Source organism: Osmerus eperlanus, chromosome 16 (assembly GCF_963692335.1).
Source record: "Osmerus eperlanus chromosome 16, fOsmEpe2.1, whole genome shotgun sequence".
Classification (NCBI taxonomy): Eukaryota; Metazoa; Chordata; class Actinopteri; order Osmeriformes; family Osmeridae; genus Osmerus; species Osmerus eperlanus.
In genome coordinates this window covers 11,965,024-11,985,754 of record NC_085033.1, presented here as the reverse complement: position 1 = coordinate 11,985,754, position 20,731 = coordinate 11,965,024, and the positions used below count along the sequence as shown (strand labels likewise).

Below are 20,731 nucleotides of genomic sequence, written 5' to 3'. Positions count from 1 at the left end.
ATAGTGTAAAACCCGGAGAGCTAAGCTGTTTTGGCCATTTTTTTTTCATTTACAAGTGAGCAAGGCATTGTCATTCAGTTCTCAATCCATTCGTTCGCATTTCCCTCTATTGTACAATAGAAAGCATGCAACAAGTCATGTAGAAATGTGTTTTTTCATCTATTTATTTCATAAAACATTTATGTGAACCAGATTTAAAAGTAGGCTTTGTTAGTAATGCCAGAGGTGATTCACTTATCACATACGGCAGGGTCACACAAACCATCTCAGTGGCTATAGAAACGTCGGTTTGTCGTCCTCTTGATAGTCAAATACTGCCATCTAGTTTTAGATCAAAGGCAGCAGCAGCCGTGTAAAATCATACACATTTGCATGTTCTCATGACAGATAAATGCTTTTTTTTCCATACCTCCATTAAAGTTATCATCAATTTCATCAAACTTTTCAACTGTTTATGTATTCGATTTTTGCATAAGAGTTTACATCTTTTCACTGTCAAAAATACAAATAATTTCGCATCTGATGACCTTTATTTTGGAATTTCTTATGACAAAATACGCAGCCGGAAGGGGTTAGTGGGAATTTCGTGGAATGTGTAGATAGAGCTGGCCTAGTGTAGCTAGTCCACCCTATTTAGATTTGTGTAGGTACTAGCCAAATCAGTGATCAGCCCGGACGTAGGAATGGGTTTATAAGGTAATTATTTTCGATTCGTATTTGTTCCGTTCCAGACTAATCATATTCCTTTTTCGAAAAAGCGCAAGTCAGTTTGTTTGGCTAGCGGATATCTCCTGTGCCATAGATCACAACACATTGGACGACTAGCTACTGTATCTAGCAACAGTGTCAGTTATCAAGGCTAAATCTAGACAGTCCGACAAGAAAGTCGGCTAAAGTTAGAACATTCGTGCTAGGTTTAGGTTGCATGTCGCTAGTTAATTAAAATCTAATTCAACCACGTAGACTTCTGTAAAAAAACTTGTCCGTTGCAATTTTTCGAGCTAGCCATCTAGCTAGGCTAGCCAAATGTGCCAATGCTCGCTATTCATCAGACATCACAAGGAAGAATAGGATCTGATAACACAATTATGTTTATTTGTTTTTCTAACCATTAGGTCGGCAAATAGTGGACCAAACATCGTTTTCTGTGCATGGACGGAAACCCAATGCGCAGGTACGTGTTGTATACGCTACAGTTACATGATCATCTAATCTCTAGCCGACTAAGATAACTAGGTTATTTCAGTTTGAAATTATTCCATTACCGTAACCAAACATTTTAACCTACTGCCATTCACTCCGTTTTATAGATTGACGTGTGAGCTAGCAATTTTCCTTTCATTGTGTACCCTAGTACATTTTTTCTTCTGTCGTCGCCACTGTGTGGCTATTGAGTCAATTCTGTCTTTCTATTCATAGAATAGACCCCACCCGACTCGAACTGACCTCAGAGTGTGTCTAGGGACTGGTTAAAGTGGGAGTGCTAAGTCTTTAACCATTATAATTTGCATCAGAACCTAACAGCTGCCTCCAGTCCCTATTCTCTGAGGCCAGTTAAAAGCTAGAAAATAGCCTCAGATATTTGCTGTCATTGTGTTTAAATACATCCCAGAGTTTGAGCTTTGATTAAGTTCCATATGAGCTGTATCCACCTAATGTCCTGTAATTCAAGTACTGCTCAGTGGTGGCAACATTCCCAACTCTTTTTCCTCCTCACCCTGCTAACCCCCCCCCCCCCCCCCCCACCGCAGGGCTACCAGCGCACGCCAAGACAACACCGGAATGGACATCACTAGCCGCTGTACCCTGGGAGACCCCAACAAACTTCCGGAGGGGGTTCCCCAGCCTGCGCGGATGCCCTATGTGTCCGACAAGCACCCCAGACAGACGCTGGAGGTCATCAACCTGCTTCGCAAGCACAGGGAGCTCTGCGACGTGGTGCTGGTGGTGGGCGCCAAAAAGATCTACGCCCACCGGGTCATTCTGTCGGCCTGCAGCCCCTACTTCAGGGCCATGTTCACGGGTGAGCTGGCGGAGAGCCGGCAGACGGAGGTGGTGATCCGGGACATTGACGAGAGAGCCATGGAGCTGCTGATCGACTTCGCATACACCTCGCAGGTAAGGGATGCGTGTGTTGGGAGGGATAGTGTAAAAGCGGATCTGACGCGGCCGGTCGTCGACTCGGGGAGACGAGACAGCTGTATCGATCTTCGTTGTTTTGAAAGTCATAGAAAAGATATGAAAGCGCCATGGCTGGATGAGCAGGTGTTTGTGGTGCTCTTCCGCCTGCAGGTGACTGTGGAGGAAGGGAACGTCCAGACTCTGCTGCCCGCCGCCTGCCTCCTGCAGCTGGCTGAGATCCAAGAGGCGTGCTGCGAGTTCCTCAAGAGGCAGCTGGACCCGTCCAACTGCCTGGGCATCAGGGCCTTCGCTGACACGCACTCCTGCAGGGAGCTCCTGAGGATAGCCGACAAGTTCACCCAGCATAACTTCCAAGAGGTGAGGAGGACTCTCTTAACGGTGTTGTGTGTGTGTGTGTGTGTGTGTGTGTGTGTGTGTGTGTGTGTGTGTGTGTGTGTGTGAGAGAGAAGGTATAGGTCACTGCTGTAAAAAGTCAGGGCTTGGATTCCAGTTAGAGGTGTTCCTTGTACTTGTGTGTGTGTGTGTTTACATTTGCTTGCGCGTGCTGGTAAGTTCACCCGGCACTCCCCTCAACACGTCAATATGCTTTCAAAGCTTCGCAAGATGTTGGACGAGTCTCCTGACATGGGTTGGTCTTATTCTTGTCCTTCAGGTTATGGAGAGTGAGGAGTTCATGTTGCTCCCTGCCAACCAGCTAATAGACATCATCTCCAGTGATGAACTCAACGTTCGTAGTGAGGAGCAGGTGTTCAATGCCGTCATGGCCTGGGTCAAGTACAGCATCCAGGAGAGACGACCCCAGCTGCCCCAGGTAGACATGACTGTTTTCCACCTGCCTGGAAACTGTACACCTGGTGCTTTTCAAATGAAGTAATCTCCTCTCCCCTAAATGGAGAACCCCCTGGTCTGAAATAGAACTTAATAGCTCAAATCTGTACAGAACTGCGTAGTATTATAGCTACAGTGTTATGTTAATGCAGTATGGAAATGGGATCAAGTCCAAAGTTCTCGTATATGTCGTTTTCTTTCCTCCTGTTATTGACCCTGTAGTTGTGTGGTTATAAGTTGCTGACCACAGTGGTTGTGGTTATAGGTTACTGACCACAGTGGTTGTGGTTATAGGTTGCTGACCACAGTGCTTGTGTTGTGGTTGTAGGTGACTGACCTGTGGTTGTGTTGTGGTCGTAGGTTTTGCAGCATGTGCGCCTCCCCCTCCTGAGCCCCAAGTTCCTGGTGGGGACTGTGGGGTCGGACCCGCTCATCAAGAGTGACGAGGAGTGCAGGTGGGCGGAGCTAGAAACACAGCATGATCAACTAACCTGGATCCAACATCCCCATCCTATATTAGCCCTCATTTCCTTCTCGTTTACTGAACAACAGTTGAATCATTAGTCACTTCACCCCAATCCAAGTCAACACGATGACAAAGCTGTGTGTGTGTGTGGGCTGCTTGATTACCTAGAGTTTTGATCATAGTTTCGCCTCACCTCTCATCCAGGGACCTGGTGGATGAAGCCAAGAACTACCTCCTCCTGCCCCAGGAGAGGCCTCTGATGCAGGGGCCCAGAACCAGGCCGAGGAAGCCCATCCGCTGTGGAGAGGTGCTGTTTGCAGGTCTGTCACCCAGAGCAAGACTTAAGGATTATAGTTGAGATGACGTGACTGTTGTTCTGTGTCTTCTTTGTGACTAACAGCTGTAATACTGTTAGAATTGTGCACCTCTAGTCTTCTTGAACATCTGCTGCACTAATAAATGTCATGTGTCTGGCAAAGTGGAATAAAATGAAACACAGTGGAGAAGGCCTTACCAAAAGTTCACCTGTTCCTCTCTTTCCCTCTCCTCTCCGTGTTCCTGCAGTTGGGGGCTGGTGTAGCGGTGACGCCATCTCCAGCGTCGAGCGCTACGACCCCCAGACCAATGAGTGGCGCATGGTGGCGTCCATGAGCAAGCGGCGCTGTGGCGTCGGGGTCAGCGTGCTGGACGACCTGCTGTACGCTGTCGGCGGGCACGATGGTTCCTCCTACCTCAACAGTGTGGAGAGGTCGGTCCTGCTGGGTGCTCTCCCGCTGCAGGGCTGTTGACACGCCCGCCTCGGCATTGTTTTAGTTGTTCGTTACCGACATTACATAAACACCGGGGCTTGGGTCTGTTTTCAAGTGTGGGTGGGACAGCTTTATGTATTAACTGAGTATGAGGCTGTTCAATCTTCTTTATAAAAAAGAAAAAGAAAAGTGGGGGAGGACCGATTTGCTGTTTTCAAAAAGTGGGTGGGACATGTCTAATGAAAGCTACCCCCCCCCCCCCCCCCCTGTATAAACATCTTGTCGCCATGTCCACTTCCTGTGTGACCAGATACGACCCCAAGACCAACCAGTGGAGCAGCGACGTGGCTCCAACGAGCACGTGCAGGACCAGTGTGGGCGTGGCCGTCCTGGGGGGCTACCTGTACGCCGTGGGGGGGCAGGACGGCGTCTCCTGTCTCAACATCGTCGAGAGGTGACCGTTTTGTACTGGCCTGTTTCTCAGGTAGCTAAGACAGGGTTAGGTAGCTGTGCGCACGCACTGTGGTTACGGTTCGTTGCTTGGAATGACAGCCTGCTTGAAGGTATCGTACGGTATGTTTGTCTGCTGTGTGTTTGTGCCGTCGTGACTCACCCCCCAATCCCCCTGCTGGTGATGCTCCAGATACGACCCGAAGGAGAACAAGTGGACGCGCGTGGCCTCCATGAGCACCAGGAGGCTGGGGGTGGCTGTGGCCGTGCTGGGGGGCTTCCTGTATGCTGTGGGGGGCTCTGACGGAACCTCCCCGCTCAACACAGGTACACCTCCATCGCACGCTGAGGACATATGTTAAACGGCATGCGTGGTCTGATGGCAAAATCATTATTGTTCCTACTACAAAATGTAGAAGGAAGGTGGTGCCTCACTCACAATGCTCTCCCACATTTACCTTTGTGTTAAGATGTGGTCAACTACATCTATGTGTGTGTGTGTGTGTGTTTGGGAGGTTAGGTCAAAACCACAAGCCTGGTTTGCTGCTTGCGTATGTTAAACTGTACCTCTGTGTGTGTGCGCCGCGTCACAGTGGAGAGGTACAACCCCCAGGAGAACCGCTGGCACACGGTGTCCCCCATGGGCACGCGCAGGAAACACCTGGGCTGTGCCGTGTACCAGGACATGATCTACTCTGTGGGCGGCCGCGACGACACCACGGAGCTCAGCAGCGCCGAGCGCTACAACCCCAGGACCAATCAGTGGTCTCCCGTCGTCGCCATGACGTCCAGGCGCAGCGGGGTCAGTGTTGGTCCACTTCTGATGTGTAAATGCAGGTTGGCAGCATCATCATTTGGATGAAAGAGTGTACCTTATCTATGTTTGTTTCTCGCAGGTTGGACTGGCGGTGGTAAACGGGCAGTTGATGGCAGTTGGAGGGTTCGACGGCACAACGTACCTCAAAACGATAGAGGTCTATGACCCTGATGCTAACACGTGGAGGTAGGTCTTCTGGCCATTGACTGCTTTTGTGTCTCCTATATACTCCAAACTGCCCTCATCTGTATCAAGCGAATGTCTCACTGTACCTCCTGCCTTCTCTCTCTAGGCTCTACGGAGGCATGAACTACAGGCGACTGGGCGGCGGGGTGGGGGTTATCAAAATGACTCATTGTGAATCTCACATCTGGTAACGCAGCTCAAGGATCACAGCGTCTTTGTCACTCGTGCCTCCTAAAGAGACGTTCTCGTGCTGAGATGAAGGGAATGGAGGGCGACGGCTTCTCTCACTCACAGCCAGTCAGTTGGCATGCCAAGGAAATGTCTTTCGGTCACTTCACTACCGGTGTACTTTTTACTGTTCTGCCATTGGTCCATCGCTGCGCCACCAGTAGATCACATGACTGTCCAGGCCAATCCCCAGAGAAATCCACCAATCACGTGTGAAGGATTTTTTTTTTCTTTGAATCATCCCTGAAGCAAATACTCCACATCCCCATTGTTATATCTGTGCGACTGAGATGGCACTGTGCCTCTGCACTTTAGAATAACAGTCGAGATTTTAGGTGGCGTCTACTTCTCATAAACTCTGGCCATTGACTGGATGTTTCCATGCAGATACTCCATAGGGCTTGAAGACAGCCTCTCCAGGTGCACTAAGCCGATGGGGTCACTCTACTTGTGCTGGTCTTCATAAGTAGGTCATGTGGGGAACTTGTTTGAATCTCCTCTAAATTTAATGCACTGTGATATTCTTTTTTTTTTTTTTTTTTTTTTTGTGTTGCTGTTTTTAGAGTGTGACACTGAGCATTATCTGGGGCCCTGAATTTTTTTCTGGGAGGGGAGAGAATCTGGTCCAAAAAATCTGTTGTTTTCACAAATGTTACAACAATTTTATAGTTGATCATAAAACCTTCATACTATGGCGTGTCCCCAAGGCTGTGTGAAAGTGGTTATTTGGTGCAGCAGGGTGACACATAATCACTGGTCTTTTTACTTCATAGGAATCACATTTCTAAAATGGTCTGCACTTTATTTACATTATATATATTCTGTGGCGAATGAGATGCATAAACACATCCACAGCAGTTCATTGAAAGCACAGCAAGGAAGCGTAAAGACATGTTGTAATATGCATTTTGAACTTGTCAGTTGGTCTATGTAAAACCCTGGTAACAGTATTGTCACCATGTCACTGCCACAGAGTAAATCTTTTAGATGGAGCTGGTGAATGAAACACTAACCTAGATACTGTATGTGCTATGGCTCTGATAGCACCCTTGTTACATGTGAGGGGAAGAAAAATGTAGCCATCTTCAGAACCGCATGGACTATAGCGATGATGCGGTGAGACCTAGGCCAAAACAGTAGTTTCATTGTACTTTCGCCAAGCATAGTTTTGGAACCAGGCTACTATGGATGTGTCCATCATTGTGCTAATGTTGCTTTTTAGCATATGCTATGCTTTTACTCAATGGTGGATAATGTCATACTCCTATCATGAATGTGTCACCATTCTGAGTTTTGTCAATCTAAGAGGGGGAAAGAAGACAGTAGATCTGTTATGTCTGAGGGTTTGAGGCCTGTGTTATCTGTAAGCCTTGATAATAGTGTGACATTCTACTCGTATGAACCGTCGTGGATCTGTCTGTGCAATAGAAAATGACTCATGCTGGTAGTAAACAGAAGCTCACCATCTTTTCTCTTGTCCATTTGTATTTCAAACTTTATTGATAATCATGCAGTTAAACACATTTTCAATCAAAAACAAATCTTCCGGAATTCCTCTGATACTACTCCCAGAAGGAGTACATCAGGGGGACTTTTCACTGAATGACCAGATTTTAGAAACTACCAGACACCCAGATACTAGTGTGTGAAGGCTGTAAGTTGCAACAATCAGTTGTAAACCAACAATGTTGAGAACCACGTCAACAGTATAAAAACAAAGACAGACTTTTAAAAACATGGTTGCTTTAAAATGCATATACCTTTTCACAGGGAATACTAGGATATTTACAAGGTCATTTTACACAGGTATTTTGTACAAATATACAAATGTGGAAGGTCCAGTTAGATGGGCATCTTGAGGAGAGCACATTCTGTCAGTAACATCAGGATGGTAGTCATGTAGCTGCTGTCAATCTGAAAGGAATAAATACTCACGATCAAGATTTCACAAAATAAATTCATGTGTATAAAGCTTCAACAACAATCCCAAAAGGTATGTGCGATATTTTGTGCGGAATTTGCGTTAACGTCAGTTTTCCAACTCTTACCTTGACTTTGCCGCTGTGGTGAGCGGAACCTAGCGCTGTGGTCACCTGCACCAGTTGCCCAGCCGACAGATCGACCCGGAAGTGCCTGTAAAAGTGGGCTTCCAGCCCCTGCATGAAGCGGCTCACTTCCTGTAGGTCCACACTGCTGTCGTTGGTGACATCGCGCTCTTGACGGAGGCTGTTCCACAGCTCCCAGGCGTCCTGGGAGTTCACCGTGTAGGTCACATCCATAGGAGGCAGCGTGGGCATGGTCCACACCAGTTTAAGGTGCTGGATGCTGTTGTCTGGGTGGCAGCCAGTCCACAGAGAAGCCAGCCACTGCAGGTTGGTACAGTTGATGCCCAGAGTGCCGAAGCAACAATCAAAGGTCCTCTGGAACCAGGATTTGACGATTGTTGTGAGGGTCTCTGCTCCTCTGCTGCAGAACAGAGGTAGGCACACAAAGTCCAGGGGTAGAGAGCGCAGATAGATGGGGTCTCCGTTGACACAGGTCAGCCAGCCACTCCACACCACCTTCTGTAAATCGTCTTTGGCTGCAAATAATGGTCTTGACTGAATCTGAGAAATGGAGAGAGCAGTACATCATCAGTTAACTAACACATTCAACTAACAATTCGGCTAGCTAATACAAAAAATGCATTAAATGCTCTTGAGTAGTTTAGAGGGAAAATAACTAGTTTCACTGAAAATCTAGACTTTCAATCTGTAATATTCTAGTGGAGTGGAACTTTTACTTGAATGATAATGGTTTCTGCATCTTCGTCAGTCTCCGCTAGCCCGAGCACCACTGAGAAGGTGACCTTGAAGTCGGACTCGGGTCCCACTTCCACTGCCAGGCCTTGCTGCTTCTCTGACACAATATATGCAGACAGCTGCTTGGAGTAGGACTTCAGCAGGGTGTATCTGAAACGATGCAGAGGGGTGACGTAGGACAATCGCCATTCCCCTTTGACCAGGAGGGCCACTTGATCAGGGTCAACATGTTTCTTAAAGGGAACAGAAGAAAAATACATTTGTCAGTACAAATTGATATTACTTTGATCATTACAGGATATATATTGCAAATGTCCTCTGCGTTAAAGTTGTTATTTTATGGTTCACAGTAGGCCACATTAAATGCCCGACAGGACAGCTTCAAAGTAGTCGGTCTACAGTATAAAACAACAAAAGCATGCTGCTACATTTGAGTTACCGTAATATCACGGGACTTAGGTGCTTTTCTGCTCGTCGGTACCCTTAGAGCTGTTAGTTGGCCAGGAGTGTAACCAAGGTGTGATGTTGCTTCAACACAGCTGCGCCGTGATCGCCTGTAACTTCTGCTTCGTCTTTGTGTCAAAACTCTGTTGAGTGGAGTCTTTACGATGCTGCAGAGAAAATAGATTAAGTTATAGCCAGTTAGCGTGACTTTTATAAGACATGTCAGCTCGTATAACTGTTAGTCGATACTGCCTGGACGCTAGCAACAGTATGTGGATTAAGCTAGCTAGGCTAGCTTTAGTAAGCTACTGTAGCCTGAACATTTTGATGATTATTGATAATGATGGTTCATCGTATTCCGAGTTTAGATCAAGAAAGTATGTCACGGACATTACCTGCACTAGTGAGTGAAATTGGCTGATTTATAATAGTTTAAATACATAGACTACCTGTTCCGTGTCTCCATAGTCTCTGAAGAGAACAACAACAGACTGAAAAAGGAAATTAATTTGAACATCGCGCTTTCCCAGAATCCAACTGGAGCAGACCCGTTGAAAGAGGGTATAGGACTGTGTAGTCGATTGCCGCATCATACAACTCTAAAGTTACACTTTGAATTTAAATGCATTGAGACCTTAAAATACAATGAACTCACCACTGTGACACAAATAGCCACATATGCTATACATTATTTAAGGTTATTCATATTTACAAACAATGGCCTTCAAATAGTTTTAAGGAATCAACCGATTACAATGCTCTATTACTTTGTTCTAAATTTGAACAAGGAGAAAATCGCTGATATCCAAACTGCCTACTGTGAGATTGTTGTGACTTTTAGATGCATCCAAGTATATCAAGTTCAGTGAATGCTACCTCACTGTCACGGAAGCAAGGACATTTCATAAGCATACTAGCTTGCTAGCCATACGAATGGAAGCAAACTAAATGGACAAAGAACATTTAAACTTCAAAGTCGCTAGCTATCCAAATTGATTCTTGACAGTATCTGTCAGCAGAATCTTGCGTTATGTTTTTCTGTCATCCATATACATAATCATGTCAGCTAACTTTATTATACCGGTAATGTACCCATGTGCCGCCTTACTCAGACAAGGTACAAGGTTAGTTAACATTGAATGAATGGGAACATCCTTGGACAGAGGGTTGTCTTAAAAAAATGGCTAATAAAAGCAGGGTATTGGTACAGAGGCTTCTCTTCGCGCTGAGACGAGACAGCAGGGCATATTCTGTTTGGCAAAACACCGCTCTTCCAACTGTGAGCCAAGGACATCTGACCAAATCCAACATCACTCGAATGAGGTGTACTCTCACTATAAACAGAAACTTCGCGTGCAGCACAGCAGGTAATTCTACCACATTATGTGTTAGCTATTAGTTATCCTGTTTGCTTGCTATGGTCTCAATAAACAACTCGTGTTCCGTTTTAGTGTTACTGTCAAAACAGTTTAGCGAACGTCACTCCTGTCATGATCCAACTTTACACACGCCTCTATAGGTTCCAGCAGCCTGTCTTTCAGGAGCCACACTTGTGGAGAGTTGAGATCTGTTCACGTGGGCGATGAGGTCACTTTGTGTGGCTGGGTTCAGTACATCAGGTTGGTTGGTCATTGTTTAGTCCATCTGCCTATTTCTGATTTAATTAGGATTGTGCTCATGCTATGCCTATTCTCTTCCATCAGACAAGACTTGTTTGTAATCATGAGAGATTTTGGCGGTTTGACACAAATTCTTATCCCTCAAGACAAGGTAGGCAACGTTTTACAGTATCATCAAGTTATTCAGAAACACCATTGAGTACTTTGTCACACTAATCATCCTTTCTGCAATATTGACATCATCTTATTTTCCGACAATCATCTTTTTCTGTTTTTCCCTTGATGTAGTCCAAAAGTCATCTGAAGAAAGTTCTGTGTGAGTTAACAGTTGAGTCAGTCATCAAAGTGAAGGGCACAGTCAGGCTTCGGCCAGAAGGACAGGAGAACACGGTCAGTTTAATTGGGACGAGATTGGGAGGCCAGGAACACTGTTGCTTGTGGGAACAAATATCACTGTGGGAACAAGTACCACCATGGGCACTGAGATCGTTTTCTTAAATTCTGTGTGTGTGTGGGTCTGTGTTTTGTGTGTTCTCTAGAACATGCCCACAGGAGAGATTGAGGTCTGTGCTGAGAGTGTGGAGGTTCTTAATACCTGCCGGAAACTGCCTTTTGAAATCAAAGATTTTGTGAAGGTGAGCCCCAGCACGATCCAACTCCAAAGTAACAAGAAATGTCACTAACTTAGCCTGACATCAAACCACATCTCCTTCTAAATTCCCAGAAGTCTGAGTCCCTGAGGATGGAGTACCGTTACCTAGACCTGCGCTCCTCTCAGATGCAGACCAATCTGAGAATAAGGTCCCAGCTGGTGATGAAGATGAGAGAGTACCTCTGTAATATGCACGGTGCGTAGACCCATCTGACTCAACTCTCTTATCATCCAGGCCTGCCTCTGTACCTAATAGTCTCCAGTTCCTCTTCAAGTTTGACTTCAGTATTTGTGCTTTGTTCCTATGCTGTTTGTCAAATGTTTATTACAGCTTTCAGAATGGAGGACCACAAAGAAATTATACTTAACATTAAAAATGTATCGCCCCGTGCTTAGTACATAATATACAACTTGAATGGTTGCAGTGTGAAACTAAGAGAAAAGAAAAAATCTGAAATGAACCGTGTATAAAGTATGTTGTTGTTGTTTCTGTGCTGTTTTAGGATTTGTGGATGTGGAGACTCCTACCCTTTTTAAGAGAACTCCAGGAGTAAGTCGTGCCGTTCTATGACACATAACCATCCTGTGTAATTACATTCCAAAATAAGGAAATTAATACAACACATAACAAATGGTTGTTTATGTCTATATTAGCATGCATGCCACACATAGATTTACCCATATATATAATTGTCCCAGATAGTCAGGACGTTTTTATCTCACTAACACAATTTCCTGTCTTTTCCAGGGTGCTAAGGAGTTTGTAGTTCCTTCCAGAGAGCCAGGCCGGTTCTACTCTCTCCCCCAGAGTCCACAGCAGTTTAAACAGCTCCTCATGGTGGCTGGATTTGACAGGTTCGCTCGATTACTCCATCCGTCACTCTCAAGACAACCCAGCATTTTGAGGGTCCCCTATAGATGATTTACTAGGAAACATTCAGAAAAGGGTTGAGTTCTGGGATTGGTTAGTTAAGTGTATGTTGATCATCTGTTCAGCGTATCCTTTAGTAAAGTTACTCGAGGCATATCTGTAGTTAATGCTCTGAGTCCTGTGCATAAAGATCTATAGCTTCTGCAGGAAATCAGATCTTATTCTGTTGGAAGCAATATAACTGTGTGGCTCTGAGAAGGTGGAGCAAAGTTGATGGAATTCATGCCAGGCACCACGTCCACACCATCTTATGATGTGAAATTGGCATTCCTCAGTCCTCTCATGTGGATGGTTCTGATCTTGCAGGTACTTTCAACTCGCTCGTTGCTACCGAGATGAAGGCTCCAAGCCAGACAGACAGCCAGAATTCACCCAGGTAATGTGGTGATTAGCTGTGTGAAGAGAGGCACCATGAGCTGACTTCCAAGGCCAGACAGAGAGAGAGAGAGTTTGGCTGATGCAGATGATCTGCTTGCCACGCTGTTTTAATGGAGTCTGGCCCAGTCTAACACCCACACATCTCTTTCAGTTGAAAGTCCTTGCCGGTTGAACACACCCACCCACTCCGCTTTTAAAATGCACGTACTGTTCTCATAGCTGCAGCAGCTCCTGTAATTCCTCTCTGGTCTCCTCTCATATGCCTTTCTAGGTAGACATAGAGATGTCTTTTGTGGATCAGGCAGGCATCCGGACACTGATTGAGGGGCTGCTACAGCACTCATGGCCTGTGGAGAAGGGTTCTGTCAGTGTTCCCTTCCCCTCCATCCCCTATGAGGAAGCCATGAGGGACTACGGTGTGGACAAGCCAGACACACGCTTCGACATGAAGGTCTGCTCATTACAGTGTGTGTGTGTGTGTGTGTGTGTGTGTGTGTGACAGTTTCTATGCGGTAGTTGAGGGGATATTCGTAGGGAAATGTGTCCTTTTGCCTCGACATGCTGCTATTTGAAGCCCGGTGTGTTTCCCTGTACAGCTGGTGGACGTGAGTGAGGTGTTCTGGCACACAGACATCCATTACCTCAAAGCTGCTCTCGACCAACCAGGAGGCTGCATCCAGGCCATCTGTGTCCCAGGCGGAACTGTGAGTCCAGCCTAGCAACACACCTGAACCATCCTCAGATCTTGTTTTGTTGGAGTTTGTTTGAGCACCACTGTGTTTTATTGTCTCCTCACAGACACGTATGAAGGGCAAGGATTTGGAATCCCTTAAACATACAGCCAAGACCCAGTTCAGTCAGGTAGAGTCTGCCTCGGGGAACCCACCCGCTACCCTCATGAGCTGCCTCACTAAAGGGAACAGACAGCTGCCGTGAAATATTCATTCTCAGCATGATCAATGGCTCAAGATGATTGTGATGAAACAGCTAAATGTCGTAGATGCCATATTTTGCCCTAGGCAAGATCAGACCCCACTGGTTCAGAAGGTAGGCCTTCTCCCACGCACTCCCTTCACAGAACTAGATGATTAGAAAATAAATTCCTAATTTGTGGCTGTATTATAACTAATGATTTATTGGGTTTAGTAATTTATATAGAGAGGTAAGGGGTTCATAGGCATTCAAGGCTGCTCACTACTGCCTGAGGCTAAAGAGCTTCACATGAATACAAAGTAAGTTGCGTTTTTGGTGTGTGTGAGTGCATCCTTTGGCTGTCCTTCTGTGTGTGTTTTTACGTGTACCTGCTTTCGCTGTTTGTTCATTGTGTGTGTGTGTGTGTGTGTGTGTGTGTGTGTGTGTGTGTGGATGGGTGGATGGATGGATGGATGTGTTCGTTCTCTCTACTTTCCCTCTCCCAGGACGTGAGCGTGCTGTTGGTGAAGGCAGATGGCACATTGAAGTCTCCTCTCAGCAGACTGCTGTGTGGCCCAGCCAGGGAGCAGCTGTTGCAGACCGCCCAGGCCCGGCCGGGGGACCTGCTACTCCTCTCTGCTGGCCCTCTGGACACTGTGGTGGGTCACACTCACAAACCCCCGGCCCCTCAACACCGGACCAGACGCCAATTACTGCTTGATTACTGTTTAGCATAGCATGAGCCTGGCTGGAGAGGGAGGTGGGTGGGGTGCCCTGTTATTTGAGTGTTGGATGACCATTGGTTCCATTTTGTAAAATAAGTATCATTAAGTATAGTTGGGTATTTGAAACATATTCACAATTACATCTTCAGATCTGGTAACCAACTGCAACTCGTCCTTACCCCTCATTGTATCCATACAGAATCTCCTGGTTGCCTTTTACTGGATTGACTTGGCACTACCGAGTGTTATTTACTGCACACTTAGTAGCTAGTAGTTATGTTTGTGAAGTATTTGACATTCAGGAACATCTTTGAGGAGCACCAGCTTTAAATCCAATACATCTTGATGTGTTTAGTGTTTCCAACACAAAACCGTAGACTGGCGGCTGCTTTGATTTGTGTGTCAATCAATACAGACCTTATGTTCCAAGGGATAGGGAGGAATTGCAATCACAAGCCAAGTTCAAGAATTAGGAAAACAACCTACAGTCCACTCTCATATCAATCAATCTCCAGTAAAAAAACTATTTTGTTGGAACTTGTGTGCAGGGCATTAAAACAATGTTGTTTTTGACGCTGACATAACAGCCTTTAGATTACTGGCTGGTAAAGCTAGCTGCACCATATCAACTCTCCAAATAATGAACTCCCGTTTAATCTCTACCTTCTGAGAGTGTATTTCTCACACAGGCCTCTTCCCTATTCCTCTCTCCTCCCACAGAGACCCCTGCTAGGGAAGCTAAGACTGCAGTGCGCTGACCTCCTGGAGGGCCGGGGCGTGGCGCTGAGACACCCCTCAGACTACCACTTCCTGTGGGTGGTGGACTTCCCACTGTTCCTGCCCAAGGAGGGAGAGCCAGGCCAGCTGGAGGCCGCCCACCACCCCTTCACTGCTCCGGTCCCTGAAGATGCCCACCTTCTCTCCTCCGCTCCACACAAGGTTAGGGGTGGCTCCCCACCAGCCTGCCCACCAGCCTGCTTCCCTGCCAGGGCCCACGCAAGACAGCTCAGCCCCGATAGGGAGAGCGAAATCTGCTATCATAACTGATTGAAGCTGCCTTTCTGTGCTCTTGCATTCTGTTGAAACACTGATGCAATACACACAGCACTGGCACGCTTGTTGTTTTGAGTGTTGTTTTATAACTTGCCCATAGTCAAAAAACCTCAGTTGAAAAAGAGTTGATTTATTTAGCAGTTATGAGTACTATCATATCTATCTGTGTAATTGAATCCTTAAGATGGATGTAAATAGAGAAACAAAATGGACCTTTGCGTATTGTCAGGTCCGTGGGCAGCACTATGACCTGGTTCTGAACGGTTCTGAGATCGGCGGAGGCTCCATCCGGATCCACCAAGCCTCTCTGCAGCAGTACGTCCTCCAGAACATCCTTCAGGTCAGACTTCCTGTTTGTCAGAACATCCTTCAGGTCAGACTTCCTGTTTGTCAGACGAGACTGTTTGTCCTGCTTCTCCAGTCTGTGTTGCCGTTTGCACTTGATTTACCCTGAACAACCAAAGGACGTGAACCGTCCCAGAGGTGCAATCTCCGGAGTACATAAAACGCACCTTAAATACCTTAAAATCTGTGATGGATGTACAGGCAGTTGTCTGACCCGAGGCTACTGTGGAGTCAGGTGGCTGAGCGGTGAGGGAGTCGGGCTAGTAATCTGAAGGTTGCCAGTTCGATTCCCGGCCGAGTAAAATGACGTTGTGTCCTTGGGCAAGGCATTTCACCCTACTTGCCTCGGGGGAAATGTCCCTGTACTTACTGTAAGTCGCTCTGGATAAGAGCGTCTGCTAAATGACTAAATGTAAATGTACTGTCTGACTGGCCAGGGAGCACACACAGCTGCCATTAGAGCAGCAATCCCGGCCTGTCAGAGGAACTACTAATAGAGATCTCCCATCACCCCCCCCCCGTCAGCCTCTCAGCTTCAGGGTCTCTTCACATGCCTGAGGGCTTCTGAGAGTGTAACGTAGTCATGTATTGTGTTCCCTGAAAGACAGCGGAACTGAGGTTTTTATTTGAATGTGTACCTTGGGGCCTCAGTGACAGTACTAAGTATGGTACTTTATAGTACTAAGTATGGTACTTTATAGTACTAAGTATAGTACTTTATAGTACTAAGTATGGTACTTTATAGTACTAAGTATGGTACTTTATAGTACTAAGTATAGTACTTTATAGTACTAAGTATAGTACTTTATAGTACTAAGTATGGTACTTTATAGTACTAAGTATGGTACTTTATAGTACTAAGTATAGTACTTTATAGTACTAAGTATGGTACTTTATAGTACTAAGTATAGTACTTTATAGTACTAAGTATGTTACTTTATAGTACTAAGTATGGTACTTTATAGTACTAAGTATAGTACTTTATAGTACTAAGTATGGTACTTTATAGTACTAAGTATAGTACTTTATAGTACTAAGTATAGTACTTTATGTATAGTACTTTATAGTACTAAGTATAGTTTTAATATCCGTCTGAAGACTTTGTCAGGGAACCAGTCGGTCCTGACTGACGCAGGTTTGCGTTCCTCAGGAGGATCCGGCTCTTCTCTCTCACCTGCTGGAGGCGCTGGACTCTGGAGCGCCCCCTCATGGTGGCATAGCATTGGGTGAGTCAACACGTTTTGGATTGACTTGACCAAATAATGCTTGAAAAACATTTTGTCTCTTATGGGAGGGGGAAAAATATATAATCAATATTGCTATGATGCAATATTCATCTATGCTATAGTTTTATACTTCCGCGATAACATAGAGTTTGGGGTTGACCGATTCCTGATTCCACCAGGGCTGGATCGCCTGGTGTCTCTGATGGTCGGAGCGCCCAGCATCAGGGATGTGATCGCCTTCCCCAAGTCCTTCCGGGGTCATGACCTCATGAGCCACGCCCCGGACTTTGTGTCAGAAGAGGAACTGAAGCCTTATCACATCTCTGTCAGCTGGCCGGCCGAGGGCGAGGGGCTCTAGTGAGAAGATCTCTGGATTCATCCTGGCCCCAGCCTTTCTTTAGGACCTGGCTGGTCGTGTCTCTGTAGAGCAGCTTTCACCCTTGTTTACCAGTTACATCTGATCCACAATATCCATGAGTGAGTAAGGACACGTGTCTGGAATGCGCTCTAACCCTCCTTAGACTCCAGGTCTATTCTGGTCCCACCAGATGGTGAAACTGAGGATGTCCCCGAGTGGGCAGCCTGAGATGAGCCTTCTGAGGAATGACTCGTCGTGCCATGTCACCACGTCAACAGTGTAAGACTGGAGGACGAAAGATACCTCAGCCGTGAGAGAATACCCTGTTTTTGCACCTTTGTGTACCATTTACGTTTCCCATGGTTCCTCTGCTTGCTAACGGCAGTCTTACTACCCACGATGGTGTCGGAAAAGATGTCAGTTTCAGCTGAATCGATATAGATCAATATGGAAGCATGCTGTGTGTAATAAAGTATGCCATGATTTGATGGAGACGTGGTTGTGTCTTGTTTTGTAGATTGATCGATTTGTAGGCTTCCTCCAAATATAAAACCTATATAAAACGATTCTACCCTGGATTGATTAAGTCATTTTCAAACTGACCAATAGGGGGTAGTATTGTTCCATGTCATATTTACACTATTGTATTCCCATTTTGTTGATGCCCATACTGTATCTAGGACAAGCTGACATTAGCAGAAGCAGTTAAGGTTAAATACTTTCCTCAAGGGTAGCACAGTCCCATACTGTATAGTAAAACCTGACATAGTTTGAACTGTAACCTATAGATCACTATCTACAACACAGGAATGACCGTACCGCTATTTCAGCTCTACAGAGACCGCAAACACAACTTCAGAGGTATACTGGGTATTGTGTGGATTCTGGATAGCACAGGGTTTAGAAGGCATTTCTGTAGCAGACCAGGTAGAGTGTGTGTGCGGCTATTTCAGCCCTACAAAGACCGCAAACACAACTTCAGAGGTATACTGGGTATTGTGTGGATTCTAGATAGCACAGGGTTTAGAAGGCATTTCTGTAGCAGACCAGGTAGAGTGTGTGTGTTTGTGTGTGTGTCCCTTTACTCTGCAGTTATTTCTGTGCTGCCGATGTGCCCTTTTGTGCCAGTGTGTAAATAGTGCTTTTAACAACAGCAGCTGCCTGATGCCCAGCACTACACCAACACCTTCTCCAGGAGACAGAGACAGCCGTTAATGCCAACACGGATGTTCTCATTAGTGGAACAATGCTACAGCCAGCAGTTACTGCCTGGCTCTTCCCCTGTATGTCCTGGCTGGTTAGCTGTCTGCTGTTTGAGGGGTGAGGACAGTGGGAGAGAGACTGTTCTAATGGGTGAGGACAACAGGGGAGACTGTGAGAGTGAGACTGTTCTGAGAGGTGAGGACAACAGGAGAGAGACTGTTCTGAGAGGTGAGGACAACAGGAGAGAGACTGTTCTGAGAGGTGAGGGCAACGGGAGACTGTGAGAGTGAGACTGTTCTGAGAGGTGAGGACAACAGGAGAGAGACTGTTCTGAGGGGTGAGGACTGTGAAGGAGAGACTGTTCTGAGGGGTGAGGACTGTGAAGGAGAGACTGTTCTGAAGGTTAAGGACAGTGAAAGAGACTGTTTCTGAGAGGTTAGGCCAGTGAAGGAGATACTGTTCTGAGGGGTGAGGACAGTGGTAGAGATGCTTTTTACAGTTTTCCCCCAGTGCCTGAGCTTGACTAGCCAACTGGCTGTGCCAGAGAAATGTTCAGCAGTTACTGTTTTACACTGAACAGAGGTGGGAGAGAGAGAAGGGGGAGTTGTTGTGACCCCATGGCCAGTGTACAGGGTTAAGCCAGCCAGAGAGATGCACAGCCTACCCTTAATCATGACTCAGAGGCCAAGTTCTGTCTTTTCATGTCTATAGTGCTGGAGGTCATCAGTAGCTTGCTGTGAAATGAATGGACCTTTTCAAGTCAAAGTCACTTCAGGTTCATTGTCTTGATTTGTGCATTTCATCCAGAGTCTAGTGGTAGCTAGCTGTTGGTACTGTAGCTGGAAATGTGAATTTATTCACAGTCACTGACGGCCAAATTACCTGCGGCCCAGGGACAATTATGCGTCAAACATAAAAGGGCAAAGAAAGGACAATGATGTTTACCCTCCGCAGAATGGTGTGAGCTTGCAAGTTTAAAGTAACACTCCCCAACCATGACTAAAGCATAATTATAATGACTTCCAGCTCACTTTTCTGTCCTCAATTTAATGAGCATGTGTGTATAATTTCCAACGTTTTGTAATCTCTGAGGACAGTGGTCTCCAGAGCGTAATCCAGGTTGATGTGGTCTGGGAGGGATTTTTACCCGGCACCTCCCAGACAAGCCTGCGGATAATGAGCTTTCTGACACCGCCTTGGTCCCTAATGGCCATTTGTTATGGAAAGCACTTGAGCAAAAATAAACAGTGTAGCCTACATGCACAGCCCCTTGCCAGATATCTAGTGTAAGCACCACTGCAGTACACGCTCAGAGGACGGGAGTGCATTGTTTGTTGTTCAGATTGTTGGCTACTTCCGAGCAATGTTTGTTTAAATGTGCGTACACGGTATTAGTGTTGTAACTATTTGAGCTGGCGTGTAGCCCTGAATGTATGCAGAGGAGACATGCTGTAATGCCAGGCGTGTCTCGCTCCACTCTGCGGTAACCATTCTTTGGTCATGGAACATACTTAGGCTTGCTTGACAGATTGAGATAGCTCCTTCCCTCCTCATCTGTCAGAAGGTTTCTGGGTTGAGATGATAGATCATCTGTCATGTTGTTTTTATGTCAGTTTCTCATGTCAATATGACAGCTTATGGAGCCAGACTGTTAAAAAGGGATCATCATGCCCCCACAGAGAAACATACACTAATGTATTCTGGGGACAAATATAAACAAATTAAATATTCAATATTGATGTTTACTGAAAAGAGCAAGACAGGAGAGAGTGTGTGATTGGGTGAGTTGTTGAAGGATTTGGGCCATGGAAGTGCTTGGATACAGCATGGATGCAAGTCAACAAGCTGGAAGACACATGTTTATTGTATTGTTGTCTATTCTGAATGTCACTTCTGAAGAGAGAACAAATGTTAGCTATTCTATTCTGTCAGAAAAACTGTATTTCTCGAAATGAACAAGAGTCTGAAGCGTAGAAGCTGTTCAGCTGTAGATGTTATTTGTAACCGAGTGTAACACTCTGATGTTGATGTAAGTACATAACAACATCTGGTAGCATCTGTACTAATGGTGTAATGTATATTCTGCATGACAACTATTTAGTCAAATAAATCCTTGGGGAATCCTTACACGACTAGCCACAAATATTACCCAACATGTTGTAATGGGGAAGTGATCAATACAGGAATTACAATTTGCTTTACATTCATTCCAGTGTTT

At 45.8% G+C, this 20,731-nt stretch overlaps 3 protein-coding genes across 4 annotated transcripts; 2 read left to right on the top strand and 1 right to left on the bottom strand.

The window, feature by feature from the left end:
* Positions 1-557: 557 nt before the first annotated feature.
* klhl20 (kelch-like family member 20) lies at positions 558-7,331 on the top strand. The gene is made up of 13 exons (XM_062482391.1): positions 558-696; positions 1,116-1,174; positions 1,752-2,118; positions 2,293-2,499; positions 2,795-2,953; positions 3,331-3,425; positions 3,641-3,756; positions 4,001-4,184; positions 4,496-4,639; positions 4,829-4,962; positions 5,229-5,437; positions 5,532-5,638; positions 5,745-7,331. Exons 2-13 carry the CDS (start codon positions 1,152-1,154, stop codon positions 5,827-5,829), a joined length of 1,830 nt encoding a protein of 609 aa, XP_062338375.1. The 5' UTR covers positions 558-696; positions 1,116-1,151; the 3' UTR covers positions 5,830-7,331.
* A 275-nt stretch (positions 7,332-7,606) lies between these two features.
* On the bottom strand, positions 7,607-9,680 carry cenpl (centromere protein L). Its single transcript, XM_062482397.1, has 5 exons — positions 9,561-9,680; positions 9,107-9,278; positions 8,649-8,900; positions 7,915-8,472; positions 7,607-7,780 (listed from the first exon to the last, which is right to left on the bottom strand). The coding sequence occupies exons 1-5, from the start codon at positions 9,626-9,628 to the stop codon at positions 7,709-7,711; spliced, it is 1,122 nt and encodes a 373-aa protein (XP_062338381.1). The 5' UTR covers positions 9,629-9,680; the 3' UTR covers positions 7,607-7,708.
* A 293-nt stretch (positions 9,681-9,973) lies between these two features.
* On the top strand, positions 9,974-17,802 carry dars2 (aspartyl-tRNA synthetase 2, mitochondrial). Of its 2 annotated transcripts, none has more exons than XM_062482389.1 (17): positions 9,974-10,478; positions 10,631-10,730; positions 10,815-10,881; positions 11,019-11,120; positions 11,270-11,365; positions 11,455-11,578; positions 11,886-11,932; positions 12,131-12,237; positions 12,620-12,689; positions 12,963-13,142; positions 13,288-13,395; positions 13,490-13,552; positions 14,110-14,262; positions 15,049-15,267; positions 15,611-15,754; positions 16,877-16,952; positions 17,132-17,802. In XM_062482389.1, exons 1-17 carry the CDS (start codon positions 10,292-10,294, stop codon positions 17,308-17,310), a joined length of 2,022 nt encoding a protein of 673 aa, XP_062338373.1. In that variant the 5' UTR covers positions 9,974-10,291; the 3' UTR covers positions 17,311-17,802. The 2 variants fall into 2 exon arrangements, with proteins under 2 accessions (XP_062338373.1, XP_062338374.1); XM_062482390.1 differs by having other exon boundaries at positions 9,975-10,478; positions 15,611-15,721.
* Positions 17,803-20,731: the final 2,929 nt, after the last annotated feature.

Excerpts from the sequence above, each read along its gene's own strand:
- cenpl (XM_062482397.1), bottom strand. The coding sequence starts at position 9,628 with ATGTTCAAATTAATTTCCTTTTTCAGTCTGTTGTTGTTCTCTTCAGAG. Across the intron at positions 8,473-8,648 it reads CAGAAACCATTATCATTCAA|ATTCAGTCAAGACCATTATT; the intron begins GTAAAAGTTCCA and ends TCCATTTCTCAG. Across the intron at positions 7,781-7,914 it reads ACCACAGCGGCAAAGTCAAG|ATTGACAGCAGCTACATGAC; the intron begins GTAAGAGTTGGA and ends TATTCCTTTCAG.
- klhl20 (XM_062482391.1), top strand. The coding sequence starts at position 1,152 with ATGGACGGAAACCCAATGCGCAG. Across the intron at positions 1,175-1,751 it reads GACGGAAACCCAATGCGCAG|GGCTACCAGCGCACGCCAAG; the intron begins GTACGTGTTGTA and ends CCCCCACCGCAG. Across the intron at positions 4,185-4,495 it reads TACCTCAACAGTGTGGAGAG|ATACGACCCCAAGACCAACC; the intron begins GTCGGTCCTGCT and ends CTGTGTGACCAG.
- dars2 (XM_062482389.1), top strand. The coding sequence starts at position 10,292 with ATGGCTAATAAAAGCAGGGTATTGGTACAGAGGCTTCTCTTCGCGCTG. Across the intron at positions 11,121-11,269 it reads CAGAAGGACAGGAGAACACG|AACATGCCCACAGGAGAGAT; the intron begins GTCAGTTTAATT and ends TGTGTTCTCTAG. Across the intron at positions 13,553-14,109 it reads CCAAGACCCAGTTCAGTCAG|GACGTGAGCGTGCTGTTGGT; the intron begins GTAGAGTCTGCC and ends TCCCTCTCCCAG.